This window comes from Plecotus auritus, assembly GCF_963455305.1.
Source record: "Plecotus auritus genome assembly, chromosome: X".
NCBI classification, from domain to species: domain Eukaryota; kingdom Metazoa; phylum Chordata; class Mammalia; order Chiroptera; family Vespertilionidae; genus Plecotus; species Plecotus auritus.
In genome coordinates, this window is record NC_137784.1 from 7977133 (window position 1) to 8003240 (window position 26108).

General features: G+C 39.8%; 1 protein-coding gene across 1 annotated transcript in view; it reads right to left on the bottom strand.

The window, feature by feature from the left end:
- Positions 1-26108, bottom strand: part of FANCB (FA complementation group B) — a gene marked incomplete at both ends in the record, with an annotated part of 61672 nt that overhangs the window by 24426 nt on the left and 11138 nt on the right. Inside the window, 5 exon segments of the mRNA XM_080652285.1 lie at positions 13089-13492; positions 14084-14321; positions 14439-14872; positions 15736-15902; positions 18097-18225. Of these exon segments, the coding sequence (XP_080508411.1) occupies positions 13089-13492; positions 14084-14321; positions 14439-14872; positions 15736-15902; positions 18097-18225 (1372 nt within the window).

Here is a 26108-nt window from a genome sequence, read left to right on the forward strand (position 1 = left end):
TGCCCCGTGGTGGTCAGTGTGCTCCCACAGCGGGAGCACTGCTCAGTTGACTGATGGGCGCCAGACGCTGGGCTCACGGCTGGCGATCACAGCTGCTGCGAACAAAGCTGCAGATGCACAAGTCTCCCCCACAGACACTTCCCCTGCATGCCCCTCCCCCACCTGGACCAGGACTGGGATCAGCATTGGGACTGACTGGGTGCAAGACCACAGCTGCTTCTCGGTCATGGGTGTGCTGATATTGCCCTAAGACAGTGGTTGGTGAGCCGCAGTTTGCCGACCACTGGACTAGACTAAATGTTACCATGTAGTTGGAAGCTGTGAGGATTAGGCAATTGTGGCATATTGTGTGCGAAGAGGTAAAGGGTAGTATATGACGGTGGTCGGCAAACTCATTAGTCAACAGAGCGGCAAACCGCGGCTCGCCAGCCACATGTGGCTCGCGAGCCGCGGTATGCCAACCACTGCCCTAGGACAGGCGTGCGGAGACCGCAGCAGAGCAGTAGTGAGCCTTGCTTCACGCACTACTACATCCCTCGGGGGATGTTGGACTGCCGGTTTTGGCCCAACCCCTCCCCCCCAAGGGACCCCACGGGTGGACTGGGCCTCTAGTATGCATATAAATTCTTTGGTTAATCTCTTCCCACTTCCCCACCCCACCTCCCTCTGAGATTGATTGATCTAGTCCATGCTTCCACTTTTCTGGATCTATTTAGTTCGTCAGTTTACTTTATTAGATTTCACATATAAATTAGATTATGTAATAGTTGTCTTTCTCTGACTGGCTTATTTCTCGTAGCTTAATAATCTCCAGGTCCCTTCATGCTGTCTTAAGGGTAAGAGATCCTTCTTTTTATAGCTGCATTGTAATTCATGATGTAAATATACCACATCTTTTTAAAAAAATCTTTATTGTTCAAAGTATTACACACATGTCCCCTTTTCTCCCCATGGACCCCTTCTAGCCCACACCCACCACCTGCCCCAGGCCATCACCACACTAGTAAGTGTATCTTCGGGGTATGCATATATGCATACAAGTTCTTTGTGTAATTTCTTCCCACCCACCCACTCACCCCCACCTTCCCTCTGAGATTTAATAGTCTGTTCCATGGTTCTATGTTTCTAGATCAATTTTGTTCATCAGTTTATTTTGTTCATTATTTTACACATTTGTGTGAGATCATGTGATACTTGTCTTTCTCTGACTGGCTTATTTCACTTAGCATAATATTCTCCAGGTCCCTTCATGCTGTCTCAAAGGGTAAGAGATACTTCTTTTTTAGTGCTGCATAATATTCCATGGTGTAAATGTACCACAACTTTTATCCACTCATCTATTGATGGGCACTTGGGCTGTTTCCAGATCTTAGCTATTGTAAATTGCACTGTTATGAACACAGGGTGCATATGTTATTTCTGAATGGCGTTTCAGGATTCTTAGAATATATTCCTTGAAGTTGGATCACTGGGTCAAATGGAAGTTCCATTTTTAATTTTTTGAGGAAACTCCATACTGTTTTCCACAGTGGCCGCACCAGTCTGCATTCCCACCAGCAGCATACTAGGGTTCTTTTTTCTCCACATACTTGCCAGCACTTGTTTTTTGTTGATTTATTGATGGTAGCCATTCTGGCAGGTGTGAGGTGATACCTTGTTTTAATTTGCATCTCTCTGATGATTAATGATGAACCCTTTTTATATCTTGATCATCTGTCCTCTTTGGAGAAGTGTCTATATAGGTCCTTTGCCCATTTTTTAATTGGATTTTTTATCTCCCTTTTGTTGAGTTGTATGTTTTCTTTATATATTTTGGAAATTAACCCCTAGCAGATATATCATTGGCAAATATGTTCTCCTATACAGTGGGCTCCCTTTTCATTTTGTTAATAGTTTCTTTTGCATTGCAGAAGCTTTTTTATGTAGTCCATTTGTTTATTTTTTCCTTTGTTTCTCTTGCCCTAGGAGATGTAGTGATGAAAATTCTGCTACAGGAGATGTCTGAATTTTTTTTGTCTATGTTTTCTTCTAGGATTTTTATGGTTTGACAACTTACATTTAAGTCTTTTATCCATTTTGAGTTTACTCTTTTGTATGGTGTAAATTGGTGGTATAGCTTCTTCTTCTTCTTTTTTTTTTTTTGCATGTAACTGTCCAATTTTCCTAACACCATTTATTGAAGAGACTGTCTTTCCATTGTATGCTCTTGCCTCCTTTGTCAAATATTAATTGAGCTTAATGGCTTGGGTCTCTTTCTAGATTCTCTGTTCTATTCTTGCCTCCCCGATTTTTACAATTACTCCTACCCACATGATCAAAGTCTGAGAACCAGTGATTAAAGAATTAAGTACAACCTTCTTAATATGGAAATTCTGCCCCCTCCCACATACATACCAAGGTTAGTTATTTAATTTTTTTTAAATATATTTTATTGATTTTTTACAGAGAGGAAGAGAGAGGGATAGAGAGTTAGAAACATCGATGAGAGAGAAACACTGATCAGCTGCCTCCTGCACACTCCCTACTAGGTATGTGCCCACAACCAAGGTACATGCCCTTGACTGGAATTGAACCTGGGACCCTTGACCCGCAGGCCGACTCTCTATCCACTGAGCCAAACCGGTTAGGGCAGTTATTTAATTTCTTAAAACTACATTTCACTAGTGTTTTCTTTTTTAAAATTACACTAATATTATTTAAGCAGAAATTACATGCAAAGCACTATGCTAGACGGTATACAAAGGTAATCAGGACAGATAATGGGTTCTACCCATAAGTTTTCCATTTTGGAATCAACAGCCCTGATTTCAAATCAGAGTTCACTATAGTTCCTGCCTATAATTAGTTAGCTATTAAATTCTAATTATAGTCACTGGAAAGAAGTATGGAATACTACAAAAGTGTATATTGGGGAGCAGGGGGACTTGACCTGGTCTTGGAAGGTCAGAGGTTCATGAGGAAGTGAATTAACTCATGATATCTAAAGGATATATGGTCATGAAACTAGATGAAGAGAGTAGAATTAGAGAGAGAGAGCAGCTTGGGTAATGGGAAAAGCATGTGCAGAGTTTGAGGTAGGAAAGCAACATGCCGTGCTTAAAGAACGGATGGAATGTTAATGAGTAGTGCCCAACAGGGACAGAAGTAATATCCTAGCTAGGCTCAAGAGGTAGCCTAGATGACAGCATACCTTACATACCACATGTGGATGTTAACCTTTATTCTAAAGTAATGGGAAGCCACTGAATGAACACAGAGACAATGAAATGATGACGAATGGCTTTTCAGTAGATCAGATTTGAGCTTTGCCAACTGTAGCTGCAGTTTAGAGAACAGGACTGGAAGAAAGCAAGAGTGAAAAATATGGAGACAAGTTAGGAAGCTGCTGAATTAGTCCAGGTAAGAAAAAATGGCAGCATGGAATAGGGAGGTAGCCATGAAAATGGGAGAAAGCTTGATTACTTAAAAGACATTTAGGAGGACAGATTGATAGGATCTTATACTTTAATACTAACAACTACCTGCTTTATACTACTAGTCCTATGCAAACATCACATTGTTTTATTTCTCACTGCCTTAAAATGACCTATCTTCTTTCCTCCAAAATACCCTTGATTTTTTTTAATTTTTAAAACTAATGTCATGGATAACTGTTATATTCATTTTCTAGGGCTGTTGAAACAAAAATACCACAAACTGTGTGGCTTAAAACAACAGAAATGGATTGTTTCACAGTTCTGGAGTTTAGAAATCTGAAATCAAAATGTAGGCAGAGCCATGCTCTAAAATCTGTAGGGGAATCCCTTCTTGCCTCTTCCTAGCTTCTGGTAGTTTGCTAGCAATCTCTGCCATTCCTTGGCTTGCAGCTACATAACTCCAATCTCTGCCTTCATTGTCATATTATATTCTCCTTGTCACAGTCTTCACATCTTCTTATAAGGACACCAATCATATTAGATTAGGGGCCCATACTTCTACAGTATGACCTCATCTCAAATTAATTAATCACATCTTAAATGACTGTATTTCCAAAATCACATTTTGAAGTATGGGGTTAGGACTTGAACATATCTTTTTGGAGACACAATCCAACCCATAACACATGCTTAGGTCAAACACATTTAAGTAGTGGTAAACAGTAAATGATAAAAAGTCCACCTCTCATAACCCAGACCTAAGCCAATCAATATAGGGTATTCAAAAACAGCATTAATATCACCTGTGAGCTTGTTAGACATACAGTATCAGGCCCCACCCTAGACCTGCTGAATCAGAATAGAGAATTGAACAAGATCTGCAGATATTGTATGTACATTAAAATTTGAGAAACCATGGCATATTACAATATGAAGAGAAAGAGGCCACTGACAAAAATAAAATTGTTAAGTTATGCCCCCTCAAACAGTCAAGTTGATTTGCTGCTTGTTGTAATGAGGTGAGTCTCAAGCCTGGCGGTACATCAGAATTACCTGGGAACCTTTTAAACTGATGCAAAGTCAAAGGCAGAACCTAGACCAATTATATCAGAATCTTTGGGGTAAGGATTAGGATCAGCAAATCTCCTTAAGAAGTCCTCAGGTGATTCTTAGGTACAACCATGGCTGAGAATTATTAGGGTAGAACAAGATCTGGAAGGAAGTGAAGTGAAAATCTATATATATAAAAAGCCAGTGGCCATAATACCGGAATGACCAAAAGACTGGTCATCAGGAGGTGCATTGATGGGTCCCGCCTGCAGCAGTGCAGCGGGGTCTGGGGTCCCACCGGCACAGCAGAGTCTGGATCCCACAGCACCGGGGGGTCTGGGTCTCAAGCGATTTCGCAAGCTGAGCCTCTAGTTAATGTATAATGGGTATAGAGTTTCAGTTCTGCAAGATGAGAAAGTTCTAAAGATCTATTGCACAACCATGTAAATATACTTAACACTACTGAACTGTACACTTAAAAATAATATGATAAATTCAATGTTATATATTTACCACAATAAAATAGGCAAAATAGTTCAGACAATCAATTTAAAGAAATTATTTGCTTTAATGTACATGAATATGTTGTTTTAATTTTTAAAACCAATTTTGTTTTTTAGGTTTTTAAATATAATTATTTTATGGGTTCACCAATATGATAAAATAAAATTTTCAATCAATAAATATTTCAGAAATCACATGATTTAAATATTTTAGACCCCTTTTATTGTCCTAAGTGTTCTGGTTTGAACTTCTTTCTTTGAGTATACACTTCTCCCTGGGCCAGCAATAAGTCTGGCAGATGATCCCTGAATCATTAGGCAAAATGCCATTATATTTTACCACTTAATCCACTGTGCCACTGTCTCTCCCATTAAGCCAAGAAGAGTCCTATCTATCTCTATATCTCTAGCAGCTACTTATATGCCTAGGCACAATAATGAAATATCAATAAACACATGACCAAATGAAAGAACTCTATATTCCCTTCCACTTGATACACCACTGATATCTTTAAAGAGATGAAATGTTTTTCCATCGGCAAATCATTTGAGAGGATTAGAGCATGCAAAGGGTGAAAAAATAATTCCACGCCTTTTCTTCGCAGGTGATATAGTACTCATGTACTAAAGATGTAAATGTTCTAGACTAGACAGCTAGAGGAAATAAGGAAGAGACTCAGGCATTTAGATATAGTTGGAGGAAGTAGTCAAGAGATAAAATTTAGCTGAGGCCATCAATCAACTCTAAGAACTTGCTAATTATAAGATTTAATATAGCATGGCCCACATTTCCCCCAATATTTCAATTACATTAACAAATTTATATTTTTATTGACTTTTACATTTCTTGTGATTTTTTTGGAATAAGTGCATTTTGTTAATATAAAACAGTCAGAGACATACACTTTTATTACAAACTGACTTCATAAGCCGAATAGCATAGTGGCAAAAGAGCAAAGTCTAGAGCTACAATGGACCTGAATCCTGATTCTGCTCTTTACGAGTTATGTGACCTTGGGTATGTTATTTAACCTGTGTGGGTCTCAGTTTCTTGATTTACAAACAAGAGATTGTTAACAGTACACATCTTATAGCAGCATTATCCTATATAATAAAGAGGTAATATGCAAATTAACCCTCACACCCTCACAAAGATGGCTACCTACAACCAGGCCGGCAGGGGGGTTAGTGAGGGGCAACCAAGCCAGCAGGGGGGGCAGTTGGAGGCAATCAGGCCAACAGGGGGGCAGTTGGGGGCAACCAGGCCAGCAGGGAGGGCATTTGGAGGCCACCAAGCTAGCAGAGGGGGGCAGTTAGGGGTGACCAGGCCGGCAAGGGGGGCAGTAAGAGGTGACCCGGCGGGGGGGGGGGGCAGTTAGGGGCGACCATGACGGTGGGGGGGGGTACAGTTGGGGGCAACCAAGCCAGCAGGAGGGGCAGTTGGGGGCGACCAGGCCGGCAGGAGGGTCAGTTAGGGGCGACCAGGCAAGCAGGCAGGTGAGCGATTAGGAGCCAGTGGTCCAGGATTGTGAGAGGGATGTCCAACTGCCGGTTTAGGCCCGATCCTGCACATCCCCCAAGGGGTCCTGGATTGGAGAGGGTACAGGCTGGGTTGAGGGTCCCTCCCCCATGCACGAATTTCATGCACCGGATCTCTCGTCCTATATAATAAAAGCCTAATATGCTAAGTGTCCCGTCAACTGGTTGTCCGTTAAACCAATCAAAGTGTAATATGCTAATGATATGCAAAGGCCGCTCAACTGCTCACTATAACATGCATTGACCACCAGGGGGGAGACAGTTGACCTGTCAACCAGTCACTATGATGTGCACTGACCACCAGGGGGCAGATGCTCAACACAGGAGCTGCCCCAGCCTGCAGGCCCCAGGCCAGCCAAGGCGGTGCCAGTCGGGGGGGGGGGGGGGCCCGATCTCTCTACTGATCACCCCACAGAGGGAGGCGACCAGTGGCAGTGGCAGGGCTGGCAAGCAGGCAGTGCCAGCTGGGCCCTCCCCACCAGATCACCCTGCTGGTCGCCCCACAGATCGGTCCTGATCGCCAGCCAGGCCTAGGGACCCTACCCATGCATGAATTCCATCCACTGGGCCTCTAGTCTAATAGAACTTTCTGTGACTATGGAATTGTTCTATTCTGTCCTGTCCAAATGGTAGCCACTAACCACATGTGGTTATTGAGTATTTGAAATGAAATGTGGCTAGTGTAACCAAGAAAATGATTAAGTTAATCTTAATTAACTTAAGTATAAGTTTAAATAGTGGCTAGTGGCTACTGTCCTGGAAAGCACAGTTTTATACAGTTGTAAGGGTCAGATGGGCGAAGTATTTAAATCAATGTCTGGCACACAATTATCAATAAATGTGAGCTATTGCTATTTCTCAGCATGCCACATTACAAAACAAAACAAAACAAAACTGGTATGCAAGTGTGAGTTACAATTTTCTTCAACTTTTTCCCAAAATTCTGTGAATACTTATTTTTCCTACTATTTATACTTCCAGGCTAATTCTTTCCCCTTCCATTGGCACTGGCTTCAGAAAACACCAGACCAGTCTGCAAACCAAGCCCCACCTCCTTCTTGGGCCCAACACGCGTACTGCATGTTCACTTTCTCTGAAGATTTTGCTAACTATCCAGAGCACATTTGGTCCTGGCTCCTTTCAGGTGCTTCCCTTCATCCCCACTCCCAACGTTTTTGTTTTTTGTTTGTTTGTTTTTTATTTAATACATTTTATTGATTTTTTACAGGGAGGAAGCGAGAGGGATAGAGAGCTAGAAACATCGAAGAGAGAGAAACATCGATGAGAGAGAAACATCGATCAGCTGCCTCCTGCACACCCCCTACTGGGGATGTGCCCGCAACCAAGGTACATGCCCTTGACTGGAATCGAACCCGGGACCCTTCAGTCCGCAGGCCGACGCTCTATCCACTGAGCCAAACCGGTTTCGGCCACTCCCAAAGTTTTTACTACATTTACCAGAATCTCTCAAATGTTAGAACATATTTATTTCCTGCTTGGATAGCTTTTAAAAGGATTTTATTATCACGTTTGACATACCCAAATTACTCATTCAAAACCTTAAAACATCTCCTCAGGCTTACAAAAACTACACTAAAAATTCCCATAACCTTGTGTTTTTTTTTAATGAGCTTAGAATGAAGTTAGAAAGGGTTATCTTTTGCTACCTTAGTATATATTAAAAGGCAACTACTCCTGTTCTAACATATATTTGTTAGCTTTGAAAATGCTACAAGTCCCATAATATCAAATCAAATTTTTCTAGCACAAAGACTTCTATAACAATCAAAATTGATAAAGATTTCTCTTCCTACTGGACAGGATATAACTGAGGATATGAGAACAGTTGTCAGAAGAGAATTGCAAGTCTGAATTCTTCTCATATCTCAGAAACATAAAAGATATGGTATTGACATTCATAATTTTATATTCTGACTCAGGAAATATGGAGAAATAGGTTAAATAATCTGAAATATACATTTAACCCAATGAGGAAGGCTTAATTGAATAAGTAGCCTGGTATAATACCAGAGGGAAGCTAAGCAATAAAGAAGATTTAAAAGACTAAAAAAAAAAAAGCTGATCTCAGATATAAAATATTATGAGATATGAAATAATTTGAGTTGTAAACTAAAAAAAAAAAAAAAGAAAAGAAAGAAGCCTAGTGAGCAAATGAAAGGTGCACGTGGGGGCAGAGTGGGTGGCTCTTTCCCACTCCCCTTTTTTAAAACATATTTTTATTGATTTCAGAAAGGGAGAGGGAGAGACAGAAACATAAATGATGAGAGAGAATCTTGATTGGCTGCCTCCTGCACACCCCCCACCGGGGACTGAGCCTGCAACCAGGGCATATGCCCTGACCAGGAATTGACTGAATCATGATTTCCTGGTTCATAGGTTGACACTCACCACTGAGCCATAGCGACTGAGCCCTACTCTTCTTTTAGCAGGTACAAGCAACCTGCCTCTGTACTAAACGATTCCCATTCTGGGACTCCACATGTCCAACAGTCAGCTTCACTCTCTGGCATTCTTTTTCCCATTTCTAGCAGTGAGATATTATTTTACCTGCAAGTAATAGAAACCTTGATTTCTGTTACAAATTACTTTTTCCTGAAGTAATAGGCAGTCCTGGGGAAGGGTGAGATTTAGGTTTGATCAGCGGCACAATAAAACAATTATGCAGTCTATAATGTCAGATTGATTCAAAAGCCTAATTTCCTGTGGTTATAAGGTAACTCTCAACTTTTTAAATTAGGGTCACCTACTTCTAGATGGGAAAGGAAGAGAACCTCTTCCTAAACAAAGAACCCAGTCCTTCCACTCAGACCAATTAGGTCCAATTTAAGTCTTTTACTCATCCAAACCAGTAACAGTTGCCAGGGAAATGTCTTGCACCAACTAGCTTAGATGAGTCAGGACTAACTTCTGGAACTGGGAATAGAGTGCACTCCCCCAGTCACATGAACTATGGGAAAGGAAGTTTCTTTAACAAAATGAGAGTTTCTGATACAAGAAAAGAGAGAAAATGATGTGCAACAGGCCATCAACAGAACGCATCACACTTCTCTCCCACTCTGCATTGACAGGGTATCTAGTGCTAAATGCTTTGCTTGATTGCTAATGGTATGCTTTACTGGCCAGTAACACTATTTATAATTTTGGGGTAAGTGACTGCTGCCGTGAAGTGGATAATTAAAGATGAAGTTAATGATGCTAAAGAAATTTCCTAGCTGGACTCAGGACAGTTATGTTGACCTTCAGTTATGCACACAGTTACTTTGTCCAGTGTAGCTCCTCACAAGTGTAACACAGGACAAATCTGAACAGTGCAGCACAGAAGGTGTCAGATTTTCTGGCCCTTATTAACACTCACTAGCTGAATAGTGCCTGCTACCCTACTGAATAAAAACCAACACTATTATTGAAATAAGCTCCTAGAAGGTGGCCAGACAATTAGCACTGTGAAGATACTCAACACAATAGGATAGGGCTTTTGGTTAAGGGAGTAAGCAATTCAAGTAACAGATCAAGGAAACTCTCAAAGGGAGAACAGAACAAACTGACGAAGGATTCAATTCGTTACACTGTTTATGGATCAGCATTCTTTCCATTGCACCATACTGTCTTTAGCAACAAAAGCCTAAATAGTCCTCTAGATGGGGTTATCCAAGAAAGAGCTTTCACTCATGCCATGAGAACGGAAACCGCTGTTTTTACAAGTTTAAGTACAAGGAAAAAAGGATATCTCTCAATATTTGATACTGCCCAACTTTTAGGCAAAAACAAAAACAAAAAAAAAAAGGAAGAGCGAAAGGAAGAATGGAAGAAGGAAAACAAAGCTTTATCAAGACAACCTGTATATTATAATTCTTTTTAAAAATGACTTTTATTGATTTTTAGAGCGAGGGGGGAAAAGGATGGGAGAGGGGAGGGAAGAGAGAAGAGAAACACTGATTTATTGTTCCACTTAATGATGCATTCATTGGTTGATTCTTGCATGTGCCCCGACCAGGATTGAACCTGCAACCCTGGCCTACTGGAACAGCGCTCTAACCAACTGAGCTACTCAACCTGTACATTACTAGAATTCTTAAAGGGTCTGCTGATTTTGAAAAATTTCTAACAAGGACACAGGTTCAAGTTGCTTGCATGCACCTGCTTAATTTGGTTTAACATTCCTTTTCATACTGGGGACAATACTAATAATTACTTTTAATGGGTTGCTGTGAAGGATTAACCCATATATATGTATGGATATGAACATGAACATGTGTGTGTGTGTGTGTGTGTGTGTGTGTGTGTGTGTGTGTGTGTGTTTCAAGCTTACTGTTTTACACATAGTTGGCAGTCAATAAATGTTACATTTCTTTTTCCTTCCTCCAACTGGTCACTAAACTGAGTAATGTTGGCTTGCACACATTCCTTTGTTAAAGGATCAGGAGGCCAACAGAAAGTTTTGTGTCTGGAAACTGTGGAGTACTCTGTTCCAAAACAAAACTGGTTTTCACTTCAGCAGTGTGGCTTTGGGAGGACTGTTTTTGAGGGGAACCTCCCATTCATGAGGAGGGCAGCGGTCAGAGGAACATGCTTACAGAGGCAGACAACTGAGTCACAGGAGAACGGTGAGGCCATCTTTTCCTCACACTGTTTGTAGGAAGTAAAAATATATACTGAAGTAGCAAACTCACTAGTAAGGAGGCTATGTGGTATATCTTCATTAATACCAGTAACATTAGGTTGCTTTTATAAAGAAAATATAAGCAAATGCTACTTTTAAGTTTCCTACCAGTAAACTATGGCAATTAAATTGTACTTCGTTTTCTGACAGCCTCCATCTTCTAATTTAGTTCCTGTATTTTATACTTGGTTGTTCTTTCAGAACATGCCATGGACAGTTTTAATATATCTACTGACACATACTGCTCCCAGATTTCCAAAATTAATCCTGAAATTAATTCATTTCCACTTCCAGAAAGTCTGAGATATTTTCCATTGACATTTCATAGAAAGAGAGCTGTTTCAATTTGCAATGGATTAATAATAATAAAAAGAGCACATTATACGAACAATCATAAAGGCTGAGACAAGAAAATAACCTACATTCTCTAAAACCCATTTTCATCATCATATCATTAGGTACAAGCATTTTGAAGGCATGGGGAGAATTAGCACTTCATAGCTGCAAACACAAAATGCCAATTTCCATAATCATCTTTATTTCCTCCATCTCACTTAAGGATTTTAGAGTGAAAAAGGATCAGAAATATTCCTTTTGGCCCATATCCTTTTGAGTCTTTTTTCCCTCTCCTGACATTCTCTTATTACTCCAGAATTCATTTTTTAAAAAAGGAGTAAGTTGAATTTTTATCCCTTTGAAATGTCTCACTGAATCCCTTAAAAATCACTTCCTAACTGAAGTAAATTTTCAATTATTTTAAAATTTTTCAGTCCGTGAGAAACACCATATTCTTTAAATTATTTTAGTTAGAGTATTATATTTTAGTTTTTCTAAGAGTTAGAATTTCATATGGCTTAAAGGCATTTTTAATTAAAAAAACAAAACAGTGGCCTGTGAGGTCTACTTAACCTTTTGAAAAAGAGATGCTTTTTAAAGAAATGGCCTAAAATTTTCACATTCCTATAAACTTAAACAATTTAGAGAAACTTTCTAATAAAATTTAAATGAACAAGGGTCCACACATTTTCATTTTAATGGTCCACCCAGACAGTCCACCATTTAAATTCCCATAAGAGCTTGGCCTTTACACAACTTGTGAATCCTGACAACCTTGACTGTTTGAAGTTAATTTTTATAAGCTAGATTTTACTAAGCAGAATACAATAAAAGAACTACTTAAGTTTTTAAAAAAGATTTAGACCAAAATACTATTAAAGCACTTCTGCCTTCTCTCAAGTGGTAACTCTAAGGCAGGATTTCTCAACCTCTGAATTATGGGATGGATAATTCTTTTTTAAAAATATATTTTTATTGATTTCAGAGAGGAAGGAAGAGGGAGAGGGAAACATCAATGATGAGAGAAAATCATGGATTGGCTGCCTCCTGCACACTGGGGATCGAGCCCATAATCTGGGCATGTGCCCTGATCAGGCATTGAACCCTGACCTCCTGGTTCATAGGTCGACGCTCAACCACTGAGCCACACCATCCAGGCAAGAATAATTTTTTCTAGGGGGGTTCATGTGTGCAGACTAGGATATTTAGCAGCATCCCTGGCTCCTACCCACCAGACATGAATAGTGCCCCTGCGTCAGACTCCCCACTGTCCACTCCTTTTGACAATTAAAAAAAAGTCTCCAAACAAGCTAAATGCTCCTGGGCAGGGAAGGTGAGGAAAGGGGAGGGAAGGTTGGAGGGAGGCAAAATGGCCCCAGTTCAAGAAGTGCTGCTCTGAGGCTTGATATTTTCTGCATCATCAAAACCTGATTCTACAAAAAGCCTCATTTTTAATTTTTACAAAGAAGGCATATAATGTGAAATAAAAACAAGTGAAACCAAACTATTCTGGCAGGGGAAAATATTTTAAAATATAATCAAATTGAGATTATAATTAATGACCACTCAATTTCTGTGCAGTAAGGTCTGATTTCAGCTGAACCTCAGCTAATTGCAAAGTCATTTCTCTATAAAGGGCACCACTCACTTTTAGGTCCATCCCCAACGTTTGCTTTTCTCTCTGAAGTTCTTCTCTGTAGGGCTGGATGTTTTCTTTACTGTCTGATAAAACAGCCAGAACACCACTACTATTTTCTTTGCTTGCGTCACAGCTCTGCACCAAATTGTTTTCAACCTTAACTAAGGCAGAAGAAAGAGAACCAAGGATAACCAATTCCTTCTCCAAAGTTAATGCCAAATGAGCACTTAGGAAATCCTCACTTCCTGACTTCAGATTTTTGAAGGAACAGTTTATAGGGAGAACTCTGGTGAGATTATGAAGGCACTGAAACAAAACTGTTTGATTCCTGGAAATAAAACAAAAACAAAAACAAAAACACAGTATTACCAAACTCAAGACAGTACAAAGCAGCTGTGTAAAACATATTATAGTAATCACTTAATATTCATGTATAAAAATTCTAGCAATGAATAGAACCAATAATGCATGCGTGATCATTGATAGAATTCAGACTGTAGCAATATAAAATACATATCCTACACCAAGTCATTTAATACTCATGAGGTTGCTTCCTAATTAATTTTTTTCTGAGTAGTAAGATCAATATTTTATATTTTTTTAAATGTCATGGAGGGGGAGAGGTAAGGAAAAAATCTTAAAATAATTATTAGGCCCTTAAAAAATCTTAAAATAATTATTAAATTTGTTTAACCTTCACAATAACTCCCAATTCAACCAAAAATAAAAAAGTCAAAAACAAACAAAATCAAAACAGCTATAGTTTTTATATGAGGCCACCAGCCCATTCATACCAAACCAGGCAATGGCTCGGACATGTCCCACAATGGCACAGAATTCTATCATGGGGATTCCTGTTGGACCACATATTCACCATATACTAACTTCGGTGGACCAATTCCAATTTGATGTGCATTACCTGGAATAGATTATTAAAATCCCTTCAAATGGTGTCCTTTGTTGCCAGTGGAAGAGCGTCCCATACAAATTTTCTGACCCTTTACAAAAGCAAATTTCTGGAAATTTTTTGATTACTTCACATTTCATGTGTTCTAAGAGCCATGTCTTCATTGAAGTCAGGGCATATCTGGCTGATGTAATTTGCAAGCAAGTTTTTTGCAATGCTGCAAGAAGTGCAAACAGATCTTCCATTTGTTCTACAAGAAAAACATGTCACAAGCTTTTTCATTAAAATCTATTATCAAGTAAAGAAGAGTTCTTAAAATTTTCTGATTCAATTTGGTATATGATTAAAAAGTACCAACAAAAATTACCTATAGGTTTCTTTGGAAATGTCACTAGGTATTTCCCACTTGAAAAATCTTCTAGACTTAAAAAAAGTCTGCCACATGGAAAAAAACGATGTTCAGAAGAGTTATCATTTTCTTTCTCCCTAATTTGCAGCAGCACAATGCAACATACCTGACTGAATGCTAAAAGTGGCGAAAGAGATGTTACGGCGGTAACTATCTGAACACACTCTCTCTCAGATGATTGTCCACAAACAAAGCTCTCTTCTTCCTCTTCCTCACTATCAACAGTCAATTTGATCCTTTTTGTCTCTGATCCTTTTTCATATGGCACTGAGCAGGGTGCTGAAAAAGAGTCCCTACTCAACTTGATCACCCTATTTTGACACTTAATAAGCCGAAAGCTGGAGCTGTGGGGTTCATCCATTACCAACGATAAAGTCACCTGGTTCAGAGGCCTGTAAAACAACCAGAGTTTGGTTTAGTCTAAAAGTTCATTCTTTAAAATCAAATAGATGATTAAATGCCATATAAACAACATCACATTTTATTCTCTCCTTTTCTAGGAAACGTAATTTCAAATGTAAAATGTATCAGAAAATTAGGTGTAAAAGCCAAATACATTTTTAAAAATCCTATAATACCTCTCTTAAAATAAGAAAGCAAAAACATTGTAAATATGCGGGACTTTAGGAAATTAGCTTTTTGAAGGAAAGAAATGGTAAATTAATGCCTGGATTTTATTTTTGAAGTAAGCCTCCCACTCCTCACTTTCCTTTAAACAAGAAAAAAATACTATTTTTTTTAAAAAAAACTTTATTTTGGCAATAATTTAGAATGCAAATACTTCTAAAGTAAAAACTGCATTTTATACTCCCCTAAATGACTTAAATAAAATCTGCTTTTAAATACAGAATATTGTTGCCCGCCTGGTGTGGGTCAGTGGTTGAGTATCGACCCAGGAACCAAAAGGTCGCTGGTTCAATTCCTGATCAAGGGCACACGCCTGGGTTGCAGGCTCCATCTAGGAGGGAGCAATTCGATGATGTTCCTGTCTCACTGATATTTCTATCTGTCTATCCCTCTCCCTTCCTTTCTCTGTAAAAATCCATAAAAACATATAAAACATAAATAAATAGATATAGAACGTTATTCATCCCTCAGCAATGATAATTTTGGGGGTATACTATTATTAAAATTAATTTCACCTGTTTCTATTTACATTTTTAATATGACTACTAGAACAATGAAAATTACATATGTGGCTTGCATTATATGTCTGTTGGACAGTGCTAACGGTAACATGTTAGAATTCACTTACAGCTTCAAAGAAGATGTGGTTTTCACTCCAACAACCAAACTATCATCTAGTACACGATACCATGTCTTCTCTACTAGCTGTTTTGAATCGTGAGAATTGCCTGATAAGTTCTTATCACAAGTCTGAACAGGATTTTTTTCTTCACCACAAAGAGTAACAAGACATTCCTTAAAGAAAAGCATGTTTAAGTAACTAATTCCAAAAAAAAAAAAAACAACTATCAAATGTACCAAAACTAAAAAAAGTGTAAATTATTTTAAAATAAATTATGTATATTATAGATTATACATAATTCACTGAAATGAAACTTATAAAAATATATATAATTAGCTATTTTACTCAGATTAAGAAGCATGGCCTGATTAAAAACAAGACAGGGTATCCAACACAGAAGGGAAGTAAACCTGGAATCCATCTTGAAAATAATCAGACAGTATGTACCCCAGGCATGCTGAAAACAGTCCAATCTTTATCTTACCAGTGACTTACATTAAACCTATGAATGTTAAGTTTTGTACGAATAAAACTGATTAAGCTACTGTATCTTTGGACTGCTGATCTGTTATTGCTAAAATTTCATTCTTAAAGTCCAAGCCATACTTATTTCCACACATATGGATTTTTAATAACAATAGAAACAGTAGGAGGAATAGGAGTAGTAATAATAATAATAAACAACACTTACTGAATGCTTACTATAGGTTAGGCACTGTTCTAATACCATTTCTGTATTAATTTGTTTAACCTTCACAATAACCCTAATACCCTAGGTCAGTGGTCGGCAAACTCATTAGTCAACAGAGCCAAATATCAACAGTACAACGACTGAAATTTCTTTTGAGAGTCAAATTTTTTAAACTTAAACTTCTTCTAACGCCACTTCTTCAAAATAGACTCGCCCATGCCGTGGTATTTTGTGGAAGAGCCACACTCAAGGGGCCAAAGAGCCGCATGTGGCTCACGAGCCGCAGTTTGCTGACCACGGCCCTAGGTCCATAGTATTATTATCTACTACATTTTCCAGATTTAAAAAAAATGAGTTTCAGGGAGGTTAAGTACAGCACAGCTGGGATTTGAACCAAAGCAGAGTGGTTCCAGAGCCCATGCTCTACCGTAACCATTAATCTATGTTACCCCTCTATGTGCCAATTACTAAAAACGATAAGGGCACTTCCACTAGAATGGACTACACATGTTCCTAGGAGTCTGACACTTTTGTCAGTAGCGGTGAGATGTGAGGCAGACTATTCACCCCAAACCTGCAGAAATGTTTACTACCTGCCAGGACTACTGTTCAAATTAACCATGTAAAGGGCCAAACGGTATCTCACACACAGTGGTTTCAATGTACTAATTTCTTAACATTTCTTCCCCTTCTCTAATACTGCTAAAATGGTTGGGGTGAGGTAAGGAAGGGAAATGGGGAGACTTTAACAATGACTTTTATGAGGTTCCTCCGAAAACTAGAAGAGTATTACAGAAATGTAACTTGATGAGTCTTTGTTATGTTTCTTATACTCACAGAATCATATTTTGGACCCAAATCCTCATATTTCTAGGACTGAAATACAGACCATTACAAGAATGGTCAACCTTGAAGAGGGTCAGAGCAAAGCACTGCCTAGCTTTTCTTGATTTATTTGTAACTTTGTTACACTGTCCTCTGCGTGGAACTAATGTGCAAAAATACTATTTTTATGAAGTCAAAGCAGTTTTTGCTAACTTTCTACATTACTGTACATGCATAAATAATTACAAGGTACTAAAGAGATTCGGATGATGATCAACCACAAGGAAAACGACAGTAAAATGATAAAAAGCAGACATAAGGGCTAAAAAATCAGAGCAATTTAGGGACATTAACTAGAGAAATAAATATCCTTAAAAATGAACCATGCAAGAGACTAAAAGAACAATTATACTAATGATAAAAGTGTGTCATTAATACAAGGTTAAATAATGTTCAGTAATTTTGCTTAAGAAATCAGAAAATATATAATTCAATTAGGAGTAATTTCTATTCAAACTATACAAATAAAGAGTTTAAATATTTTTTAAACAAAAGGACTTATTCCCCAAGGTTCCTGGTAACTGAGATTTTGATATCCTACTGAGTAAGAATAATTTGCAAATTGGTAAAATACTGGCTTCTTAAGCACATATTTTTCAGTGACATAAAAGCCTACCATTAATAATCCCTACCACTTCACTTCTTGATCCATTGCGTATTTCCATTATATTCTAATTTCCATTTTAAATAATTCTTCTGTAATAGTGTCGACAATAAAAATAAAGTTAAATAAATAACTTCAATAGGTTTTAATTCATAAAATGATAAAATGGTCACATGATTAATTTTACCTCCTCTGCAATTGATGTAGTATATTCTTTTCCTTGAAGCAAATTCATTAAAGCTTTGTAAGATTTTAAGATAACTTTTTCCTTAAGCAAAAGATGCTGCTGTACTTCCTGAATAGAAGCCAAACCAACCTGTAAAGTAGAAAGAAAAATCATTGCTGGAGACATAGTTTCAAATAAAAACTGACATACCATTAATTTAGGAAGTGCCCTCTCCAAATCTGCCTATTAATTCATTTTTCTATAGAAAAGCAGAGAATACTTCTCAGAGCAAAACTATTTTACTTGTAAATTTTAAGTCTCTAATGACAAAAGAAAACACAGCAAGTAACTGCAATAAATTGTACATATCAAATTGAGAGAATGCCAATGTATTAGCATTAGTTTCACTACTGAATTTAGTAATCAATCAATATGACTATGAGTAAGTCCGATCAATATGAATAAAAATCAAAGCCTACCAACACTCCTACCCCCACAAGGAAATTGTTTTTCCTGTTGAAATAATTTGTTTCAGAAACCAAAAGACATAATTATAAATAGAAATAGTCACTTTTAATTTGATACTATTTGAAATCCTCTGTTCATATAACCTTTATTAAAAAATTTAAGATAACACATTAACAGCCTCCAAACTATCACACATTTATTTTTGTGCTAATAAACTCAGTACTAGGATTGACTCTTAACTACTGGGGGGAAAATTGGCTCTGAATTAGGCACAGAGCAATCCATTCCTTTTATTGTACCAGATAAAGATTTCAGCACAAAATATGAAACATTCATGAAATACATTTTGTTACTGAAAATTTAAAGAGTCATGTCATTGAACTGATAGAAACTTTCTTTCATTTCAGATGGATATTTGAGACTGTTTAAGTATTAATCCAGTTTTTAATATAAATGTTTTTCTAGATTGCAAAAACACAATGCATCCTATTTTTAATCCCTTTCTTTTAAATTACATTTTAAGGCAGGTACATTCTTTCTTTGTATCAATCAATAGAAATTGGAGAATGAAGATTGAATCATATTTTACCTCACCATGCAAAGTATCTAGCTAATATTTTAAAAACTTCATCCGTTGACCTAATTCTGTGGGCTCCATATCATTCACACTCCATCACTCATTTGCTGAGTAATTTGTAATTTATGGGAAGAAAGATATACCCATCAGAGGTGGAGCAAATCTGAGACGGCTGAAGAGGGAGGGAATGAAGAGAGGAATATGTGGTCAGACTGAAAATAAGGGCCCTCTCAGAAATGATCCTGTTCTCTCTTCCCTACTTCCCTCAACATGCCCTCTGCTTCAGGACTAAATGGTAAATCACTAGACTCAAATATCCTATATAATAAAAGAGTAATATGCAAATTAACCATCACTCCCCAACACCCACAAGCCACGCCAACCAGCCAATCAGGAGCGAATATGCAAATAAACCCAACCAAGATGGCTATGGCCATAGAGAGCAGGAGGAAGACTTGAGTTTCCCTGGCAATGGAGGAAGCCAAGCTTTCCACCTGCCCTTGCCGGCCTAGGCCTCCACTCAAGGCTACAAAGTTTCAATGATAGAAGATACATAAACCCAAACAGAAATGGCGGCAGCCACAGAGCTGGAAAGAGCAGGAGGCTAGGGTTGCCCCCGGCAATGGAGGAAGCCAAGCTTTCCGCACACCCTGGCCGGCCCAGGCCTCTGCTTAAGGCTACGAAGTTTCAATTATAGAAGATAAATAAATCCCCCAAAAAATGGCTGCCACCAGGGAGCAAGCAGAAGGCTTGGCTCTGCTCCAGGCTACAAAGTTTCAACTGTAGAAGAGAAATAAACCCCAGATACCAGGGCCCCTGCTTGGGTCGCCAGGGGCCATGGCCAGCCTGCAAACCACCATAGGCCCCTCGCCCAGGCCGCCTCATGCCCCAAGGGAGCCCCACCCTGATCCCGGACACCCTTCAGGGCAAACCAGCTGGCCCCCACCCGTGCACCAGGCCTCTATCCTATCTAATAAAAGAGTAATATGCAGATTGACCATCACTCCAACACACAAGATGGCTGCCCCCATGTAGTCAAAGATCCTGCCCCCATGTGGACACAAGATGACCACCACAAGATAGCCAGCAAGGGAGGGCAGTTGGGAGGGACCAGGCCTTAAAGGGAGGGCAGTTGTGGGCGATCAGGCCAGCAGGGGAGGGCAGTTGGGAGGGACCAGGCCTGCAAAGGAGGGCAGTTGGGGCCAATCAAGCCTGCAGGAGGGGAAGTTAGGGGTGACCAAGCCGGCAGAGGAGGGAAGTTGGGGGCGACCAGGCCTGCAGGGAAAAGCAGTTGGGAGGGACCCAGGCCTGCAGGGGAGAGCAGTTGGGCGGGACCAGGCCTGCAGGGAGGGCAGTTAGGGGTGACCAGGACTGCAGGGGAGGGCAGTTAGGGGTGACCAGGCCTGCAGGGGAGGGCAATTAGGGGCAAACAGGGTGGCAGGGGAGCAGTTAGGCATCAATCAGGCTGGCAGGGGAGTGGTTAGGGGGTGATCAGGCTGGCAGGCAGAAGCAGTTAGGGGCAATCAGGAAGGCAGGCAGGCGAGCAGTTGGGAGCCAGCAGTCCTGGATTGTGAGAGGGATGTCAGACTGCCCGTTTAGGCCCAATGCCACCGGGATCGGGCTTAAACGGGCAGTCGGACATCCCTCGAGGGGTCCCAGCTTGGAGAGAGTGCAGGCTGGGCTGAGGGACACCCTCCTCCCCCGTGCACGAATTTCGTGCACTGGGCCTCTAGTTTTATTATGAAGTTTTGTTATAAAACTATTGAAAATAAGCATATGGTAAGAAATTTAAATAACATAAAAGTACATCTTCCCTTCCCTTCATGCACCCTTAATCCCATTTGTGCAGCCAACAGAGTGCTTACCTTTCCAGAATTTTTCCAAGGAGTAAATGTTAAGGAATGTTTTGCTTCTCCCAACAAACAAAACCAAATATAGGAGCATACTATACTGCATGATAGTGAACCTTGCTTTTTGTTCTTTTTACTCTGATCTCTCTCATGCATTCAGAAGGGTACATAATATACACAAAGAATAGTTTACAGACAAATGAAGTTAACACGCATGTAACAACACCCAAGTCAAAACAGAAGCTGTCCATGGGCCCTCTCTTTCTCCACTGGAGGCAGCATTACCCTGACCCTTTACTTCTGAACTTTTTATAAGTGGATCATTCTGTATGTATTAGGTTTAAATGTCATCCATTTGTCACTAGCAGCTGTGGTTCATGCCTTTCATTGCTCTATAATATGCCATCATATGACTTCACTAGCTTACTTCTCTAGTCTGCTGTTGATGGACATCTGGGCTATGTCCAGATATGGTGTATTACAATGTTGCTGTGAACACTCCTGTATATGTGCACAAGTTTCTCCAAGGTCCTGCTCTCCCCAATTCCCTTACACACCTCTGCCTCTCCTACCAGTATCAATGTACTTTCTTCTTTTTTTAAATATATTTTATTGATTTTTACAGAGATGAAGGGAGAGGGATAGAGAGTTAGAAACATCGATAAGAGGGGAACATCGATCAGCTGCCTCCTGCACACCCCCTACTGGGGATGTGCCCGCAACCAAGGTACATGCCCTTGACTGGAATCGAACCTGGGACCCTTCAGTCCGCAGGCCGACGCTCTATCCACTGAGCCAAACCAGTTAGGGCAATGTGCTTTCTTCTTGTTCCTGACCTCGGCCTCCGCAGGGACAATCTTCCTCCCAATTAAAAACATGGCACACGTTGATGCCGGACCAGCCCGTTGGGTGCCTCCATCCCTCTTACCAGTCTCAACATGCTTTCTTCTTTACTTCTAGTTGTAGGACTTTCATTCAGCTAGCTTTCAGTGGTTCTGAATGATGGTTGTTCTGTATTTTAGTTGTAATTTTGATGTGGTTGTGGGAGGCAGTGAGTATTGGAATTTACCTCCACTGCCATCTTGGTTCTCCTCAGAATATATATTTATATTAAGAAAATTAATCCGCTGTTCTGTGTTACAATTTCTTACTACATAATTTGTCTTTTTATTTGCTTTACTTTGTTCCGAGTACAAAAGTTTTAAATGTAATCAATCTTTTACTTTATGGTTCTATGTCCACTATGATATTTTATTTATCTATTGTTCACATTCATATCTAGCATGTGTTCAGTAAGCAGTTGGTGAATTCATTTTAATAATTCAAATAGTTCCAAATAATTTTTAAATGCCTGCAATGTATAAATATTAAAAATCTAGCCTTTTACAGAAAAGTTGGCTAGGGATAGAGGAAAATGTTAAATAATATCATAAGGAAATAGTCAAATCCAAAAGGAGGAGCACCTCACCTGGCCTGCTCATTGGAATCATTTAAAAAATAAGGGAGGGGGCATTATTCGAAATAAAAAGATCAATGAGAGTTGTAATAATCAAATGGAAGTGTAAACTTTGGATCCTGAAAAGAATAACTATAAAAAACATTTTTGTCCTGGCCGGTGTGGCTCAGTTGGTTGGAGCGTCACCCCGTATACTGAAAGCTTCCGGATTCAATTCCCCATTAGGCCACATACCTAGATTTAGAGTTCAACTCCTGGTGAGGGCACCTATGGAAGGCAACCAATCGATGTTCTCTGTCACATAGATGCTTCTCTTTCTCTTTTTCCCCTCTCTCTAAAATGAATAAGCATATCCTCAGGTGAGGATTTTAAAAAAATATTTTTGTGGCAGTTAAAGACATCTGAACAGTAATTATGATTAAGGGTTTTTATTCATTTTCTAAGTGCAATAATGGTATTTTGGTTACCTAAGAGAATGTCCTTAATTTTAGGAGATTCTTGCTAAAATATGTAAGAGTGAAGTAGTATAATATTTGCAACTTTCAAATGAGTCTGCAAAAATGTACACATATAGGTACACAAGCACAAATAGATGAGGCAAATATGATTTTTTCAACAGGAACAATAGTTGAATCAATGTGGGATAATCACTACACTATTCTTTGAACATGTCTGTATATTTAAAATTTTTACAAATGGAAAAGGGCAAGTTACAAAGGAACATCTTATAATCACATTTCCATATACATATATTCATTTAAAAAATCTGCAAGAATATCCATACCAAAGTGTTAAAATTGATTATATCTCAGTAATAGAATCAAAGGTAATTGTTAGTTTCTTTATAACATTTGTTTGCACAGTCTAAGTATTTTACAGGGAGTATGAATTACCTTCAGACAATAGGAAAAAAACTCTTTTTTTAGAGAGCTCTGTATGGAAAACTTGAGGGTGAACTGTCCATGTTTGGAACATGTTATGATTTATCATATTTGCTGCTCCTTAAAAAGAGACACCGTAGTATACTGATCCTACAGACCAGAAAGAACGTATCTTTAAAAGTGAGTTTCTTGGTGGGAACAGAGAAGATGGCGGCGTAGGTAAACACCTCTACTCGCTGCCTCCCACAACCACATCAAGATTACAACTAAAATACAGAACAACCATCATCCAGAACCGCTGGAAAGCTGGCTGAATGAAGTCCTACCACAAGAGGAGTAAAGAAGAAAGCACACTGAGACTGGGAGGAGGTGCGGAGGCCGAACTGGCTGGTCTGGCACCCACGTGGGCCACTTTTTTAATCGGGAGGGAGAGCTATCTGTGGAGGCCGCCCAGAGGAGCAAGGGGTCCCAGCCCCACACCAGAACCCCAGCCCAGGCTCCCAGGGCTGGGAAAAGAAGTCCCTACAGGCAGTAAGAACTACGGGCTGTGAAAACCAATGCGGACTGGGGCTCAGTGACCACGAACTGAACTTACAGTGCCTGCTTCCTCTGAGCTACAGCGCCAGGGAGAGGCTTTGGGGGACACAGACACATGCGATGAGGAACTGGACTGACTGGCATCGAGGCAGGCACTCGGGGGCGGATTTCTCCCAGATGAAGGTGCTCGCAGGGATCATTGTTCCTATGCTGGGACCTCTCGGGCAGGGCTGACTTGCAGCTATTTCTGTTTGCTCTGCCCTGGTGAGTCCCTAAGACCCCACCTCATCCAATTCACAACCCAACCCCAGCTGTGTGCAGTGGCTTTTGCATATGAATGGCATGTCCTTGCTCAGGCTAGGGTCTCTCAAGCAAGCTGCAGCTGGGTCAGGGAGCCCCAAACCTATCAACAGAGGGTCAAGACCCGGCACCAGCACCACCCTGCCTTGCTTTGTGGCTGGGCCTCATCTGGGCACTTCTAAACCCAATACAAAGAGGAGGAATCTGCAGCTCTCGCTATAGCTCCTGCCGGGTGGCCCCAGGCAGTGGCTGACTTTGCACCTCCCTGGAGACCCAAGAGCCAGTGTACCCAGTGGTCAGAGTGAGACCATACCAGATTAGAACTCTACATATCCATAAGCAACACATTCAAGGGGCAGACTCAGTGAGCACCAAAGCCCCACTGAAACAAGTCCTGCTCCATAGGGGTGTCTCCTACACAGCAGCTCTCCCACTGTAGTCACAGCTGATCCTCACAGCCAGTTGGCCTGGAGGTCAATTCCTCCCAGTGACACTAACAGCAATCAAGTCTCAACTACAACAAGACTGTGCTCACAGCCCACAAAGGGGTGCATCTAGAGCAGTGGTCGGCAAACTGCGGCTCTGTTGACTAATGAGCTTGCTGACCACTGCATAAGGCATTACCCTTACCCAAAAGATTTGACTTCAGGTGAAAGACATTAGTACATTATTAAAATGTTTTTTAAGAGTTTTTCCCTAAGGCAGTGGTTGGCAAACTCATTAGTCAACAGAGCGGCAAACCGCGGCTCGCGAGCCACAAGGCCACTCTACCAACTCAAGGAGACATACCAGTTCTACCCAATACACAGAAACAAACACAGGGAAGTAGCCAAAATGCAGAGACAAAGAAACATGTCACAAATGAAAGAAATGGAAGAAAGCAAACTACTGGATATAGAGTTCAAAACCAGTTATAAGGTTACTCAAGAATCTTCCAGAAACCTCCAAAAAAATGGAGAAGGACCAGTTGCAGATTAAGCATACACTAATTGAAATAAAAAATAATACACAGGGATTCAATGGTAGAATGGAGGATTCTGAGAATCAAATCAATGATATGAAATATGAGGAAGCAAAAAACACCCAACCAGAAGAGCAAAAAGGAAAAAGAATCCAAAAATATGAAGACAGTGTAAGGAGCCTCTGGGACAACTTCAAGCCTACCAACATTTGCATTATGGGGTGCCAGAAGAAGAGAGAGCGAGCAAGATATTAAAAACCTATTTGAAGAAATAATGACAGAAAACTTTCCCCTACCTGGTGAAAGAAATAGACTTACAAGTCCAGGAAGAACAGAGAGTCCCAAACAAGAGGAACGCAAAGAGGACCACACCAAGACACATCATAATTAAAATGCCAAGGGCTAAAGACAAAGAGAGAATCTTATAATCAGCAAGAGAAAAACAGTTAAGTTACCTACAGGGAATGCCCATATGACTGTCAGCTGATTTCTCAACAGAAACTATGCAGGCCTGAAGGGAGCGGCAAGAAATATTCAAAGTGATGAATAGCAAGGACCTACAACCAAAATTACTCTACCCAGCAAAGCTATCATTTAAAATTGAAGGTCAGATAAAGAGCTTCACAGACAAGAACAAGCTAAAGGAGTTCATTACCACCAAACCAATATTATATGAAATGTTGAAGGGTATTCTTTAAGAAGAGGAAGAAAAAGATAAAAAAATATGAACAACAAAATGGCAACAAATACATACCTATCAACAATTGAATCTAAAAATCAAAATAAACGAATAAGAAATCTAATGAACAGAATAAACTGGTGAATGAAATAGAATCAGAGGCATGGAAATGGAGGGGTGGAGGGAGGGAAGAGATTAAACAAAAATCTTATATGCATATGTGCATTACCTATGGACACAGACAATAGGGTGGCAAAGGCCTGGGGCAGGGCAGGAAACGGGTAGAGGAGGGCAATGGTGGGAAAAAGAGGGACATCTGTAATA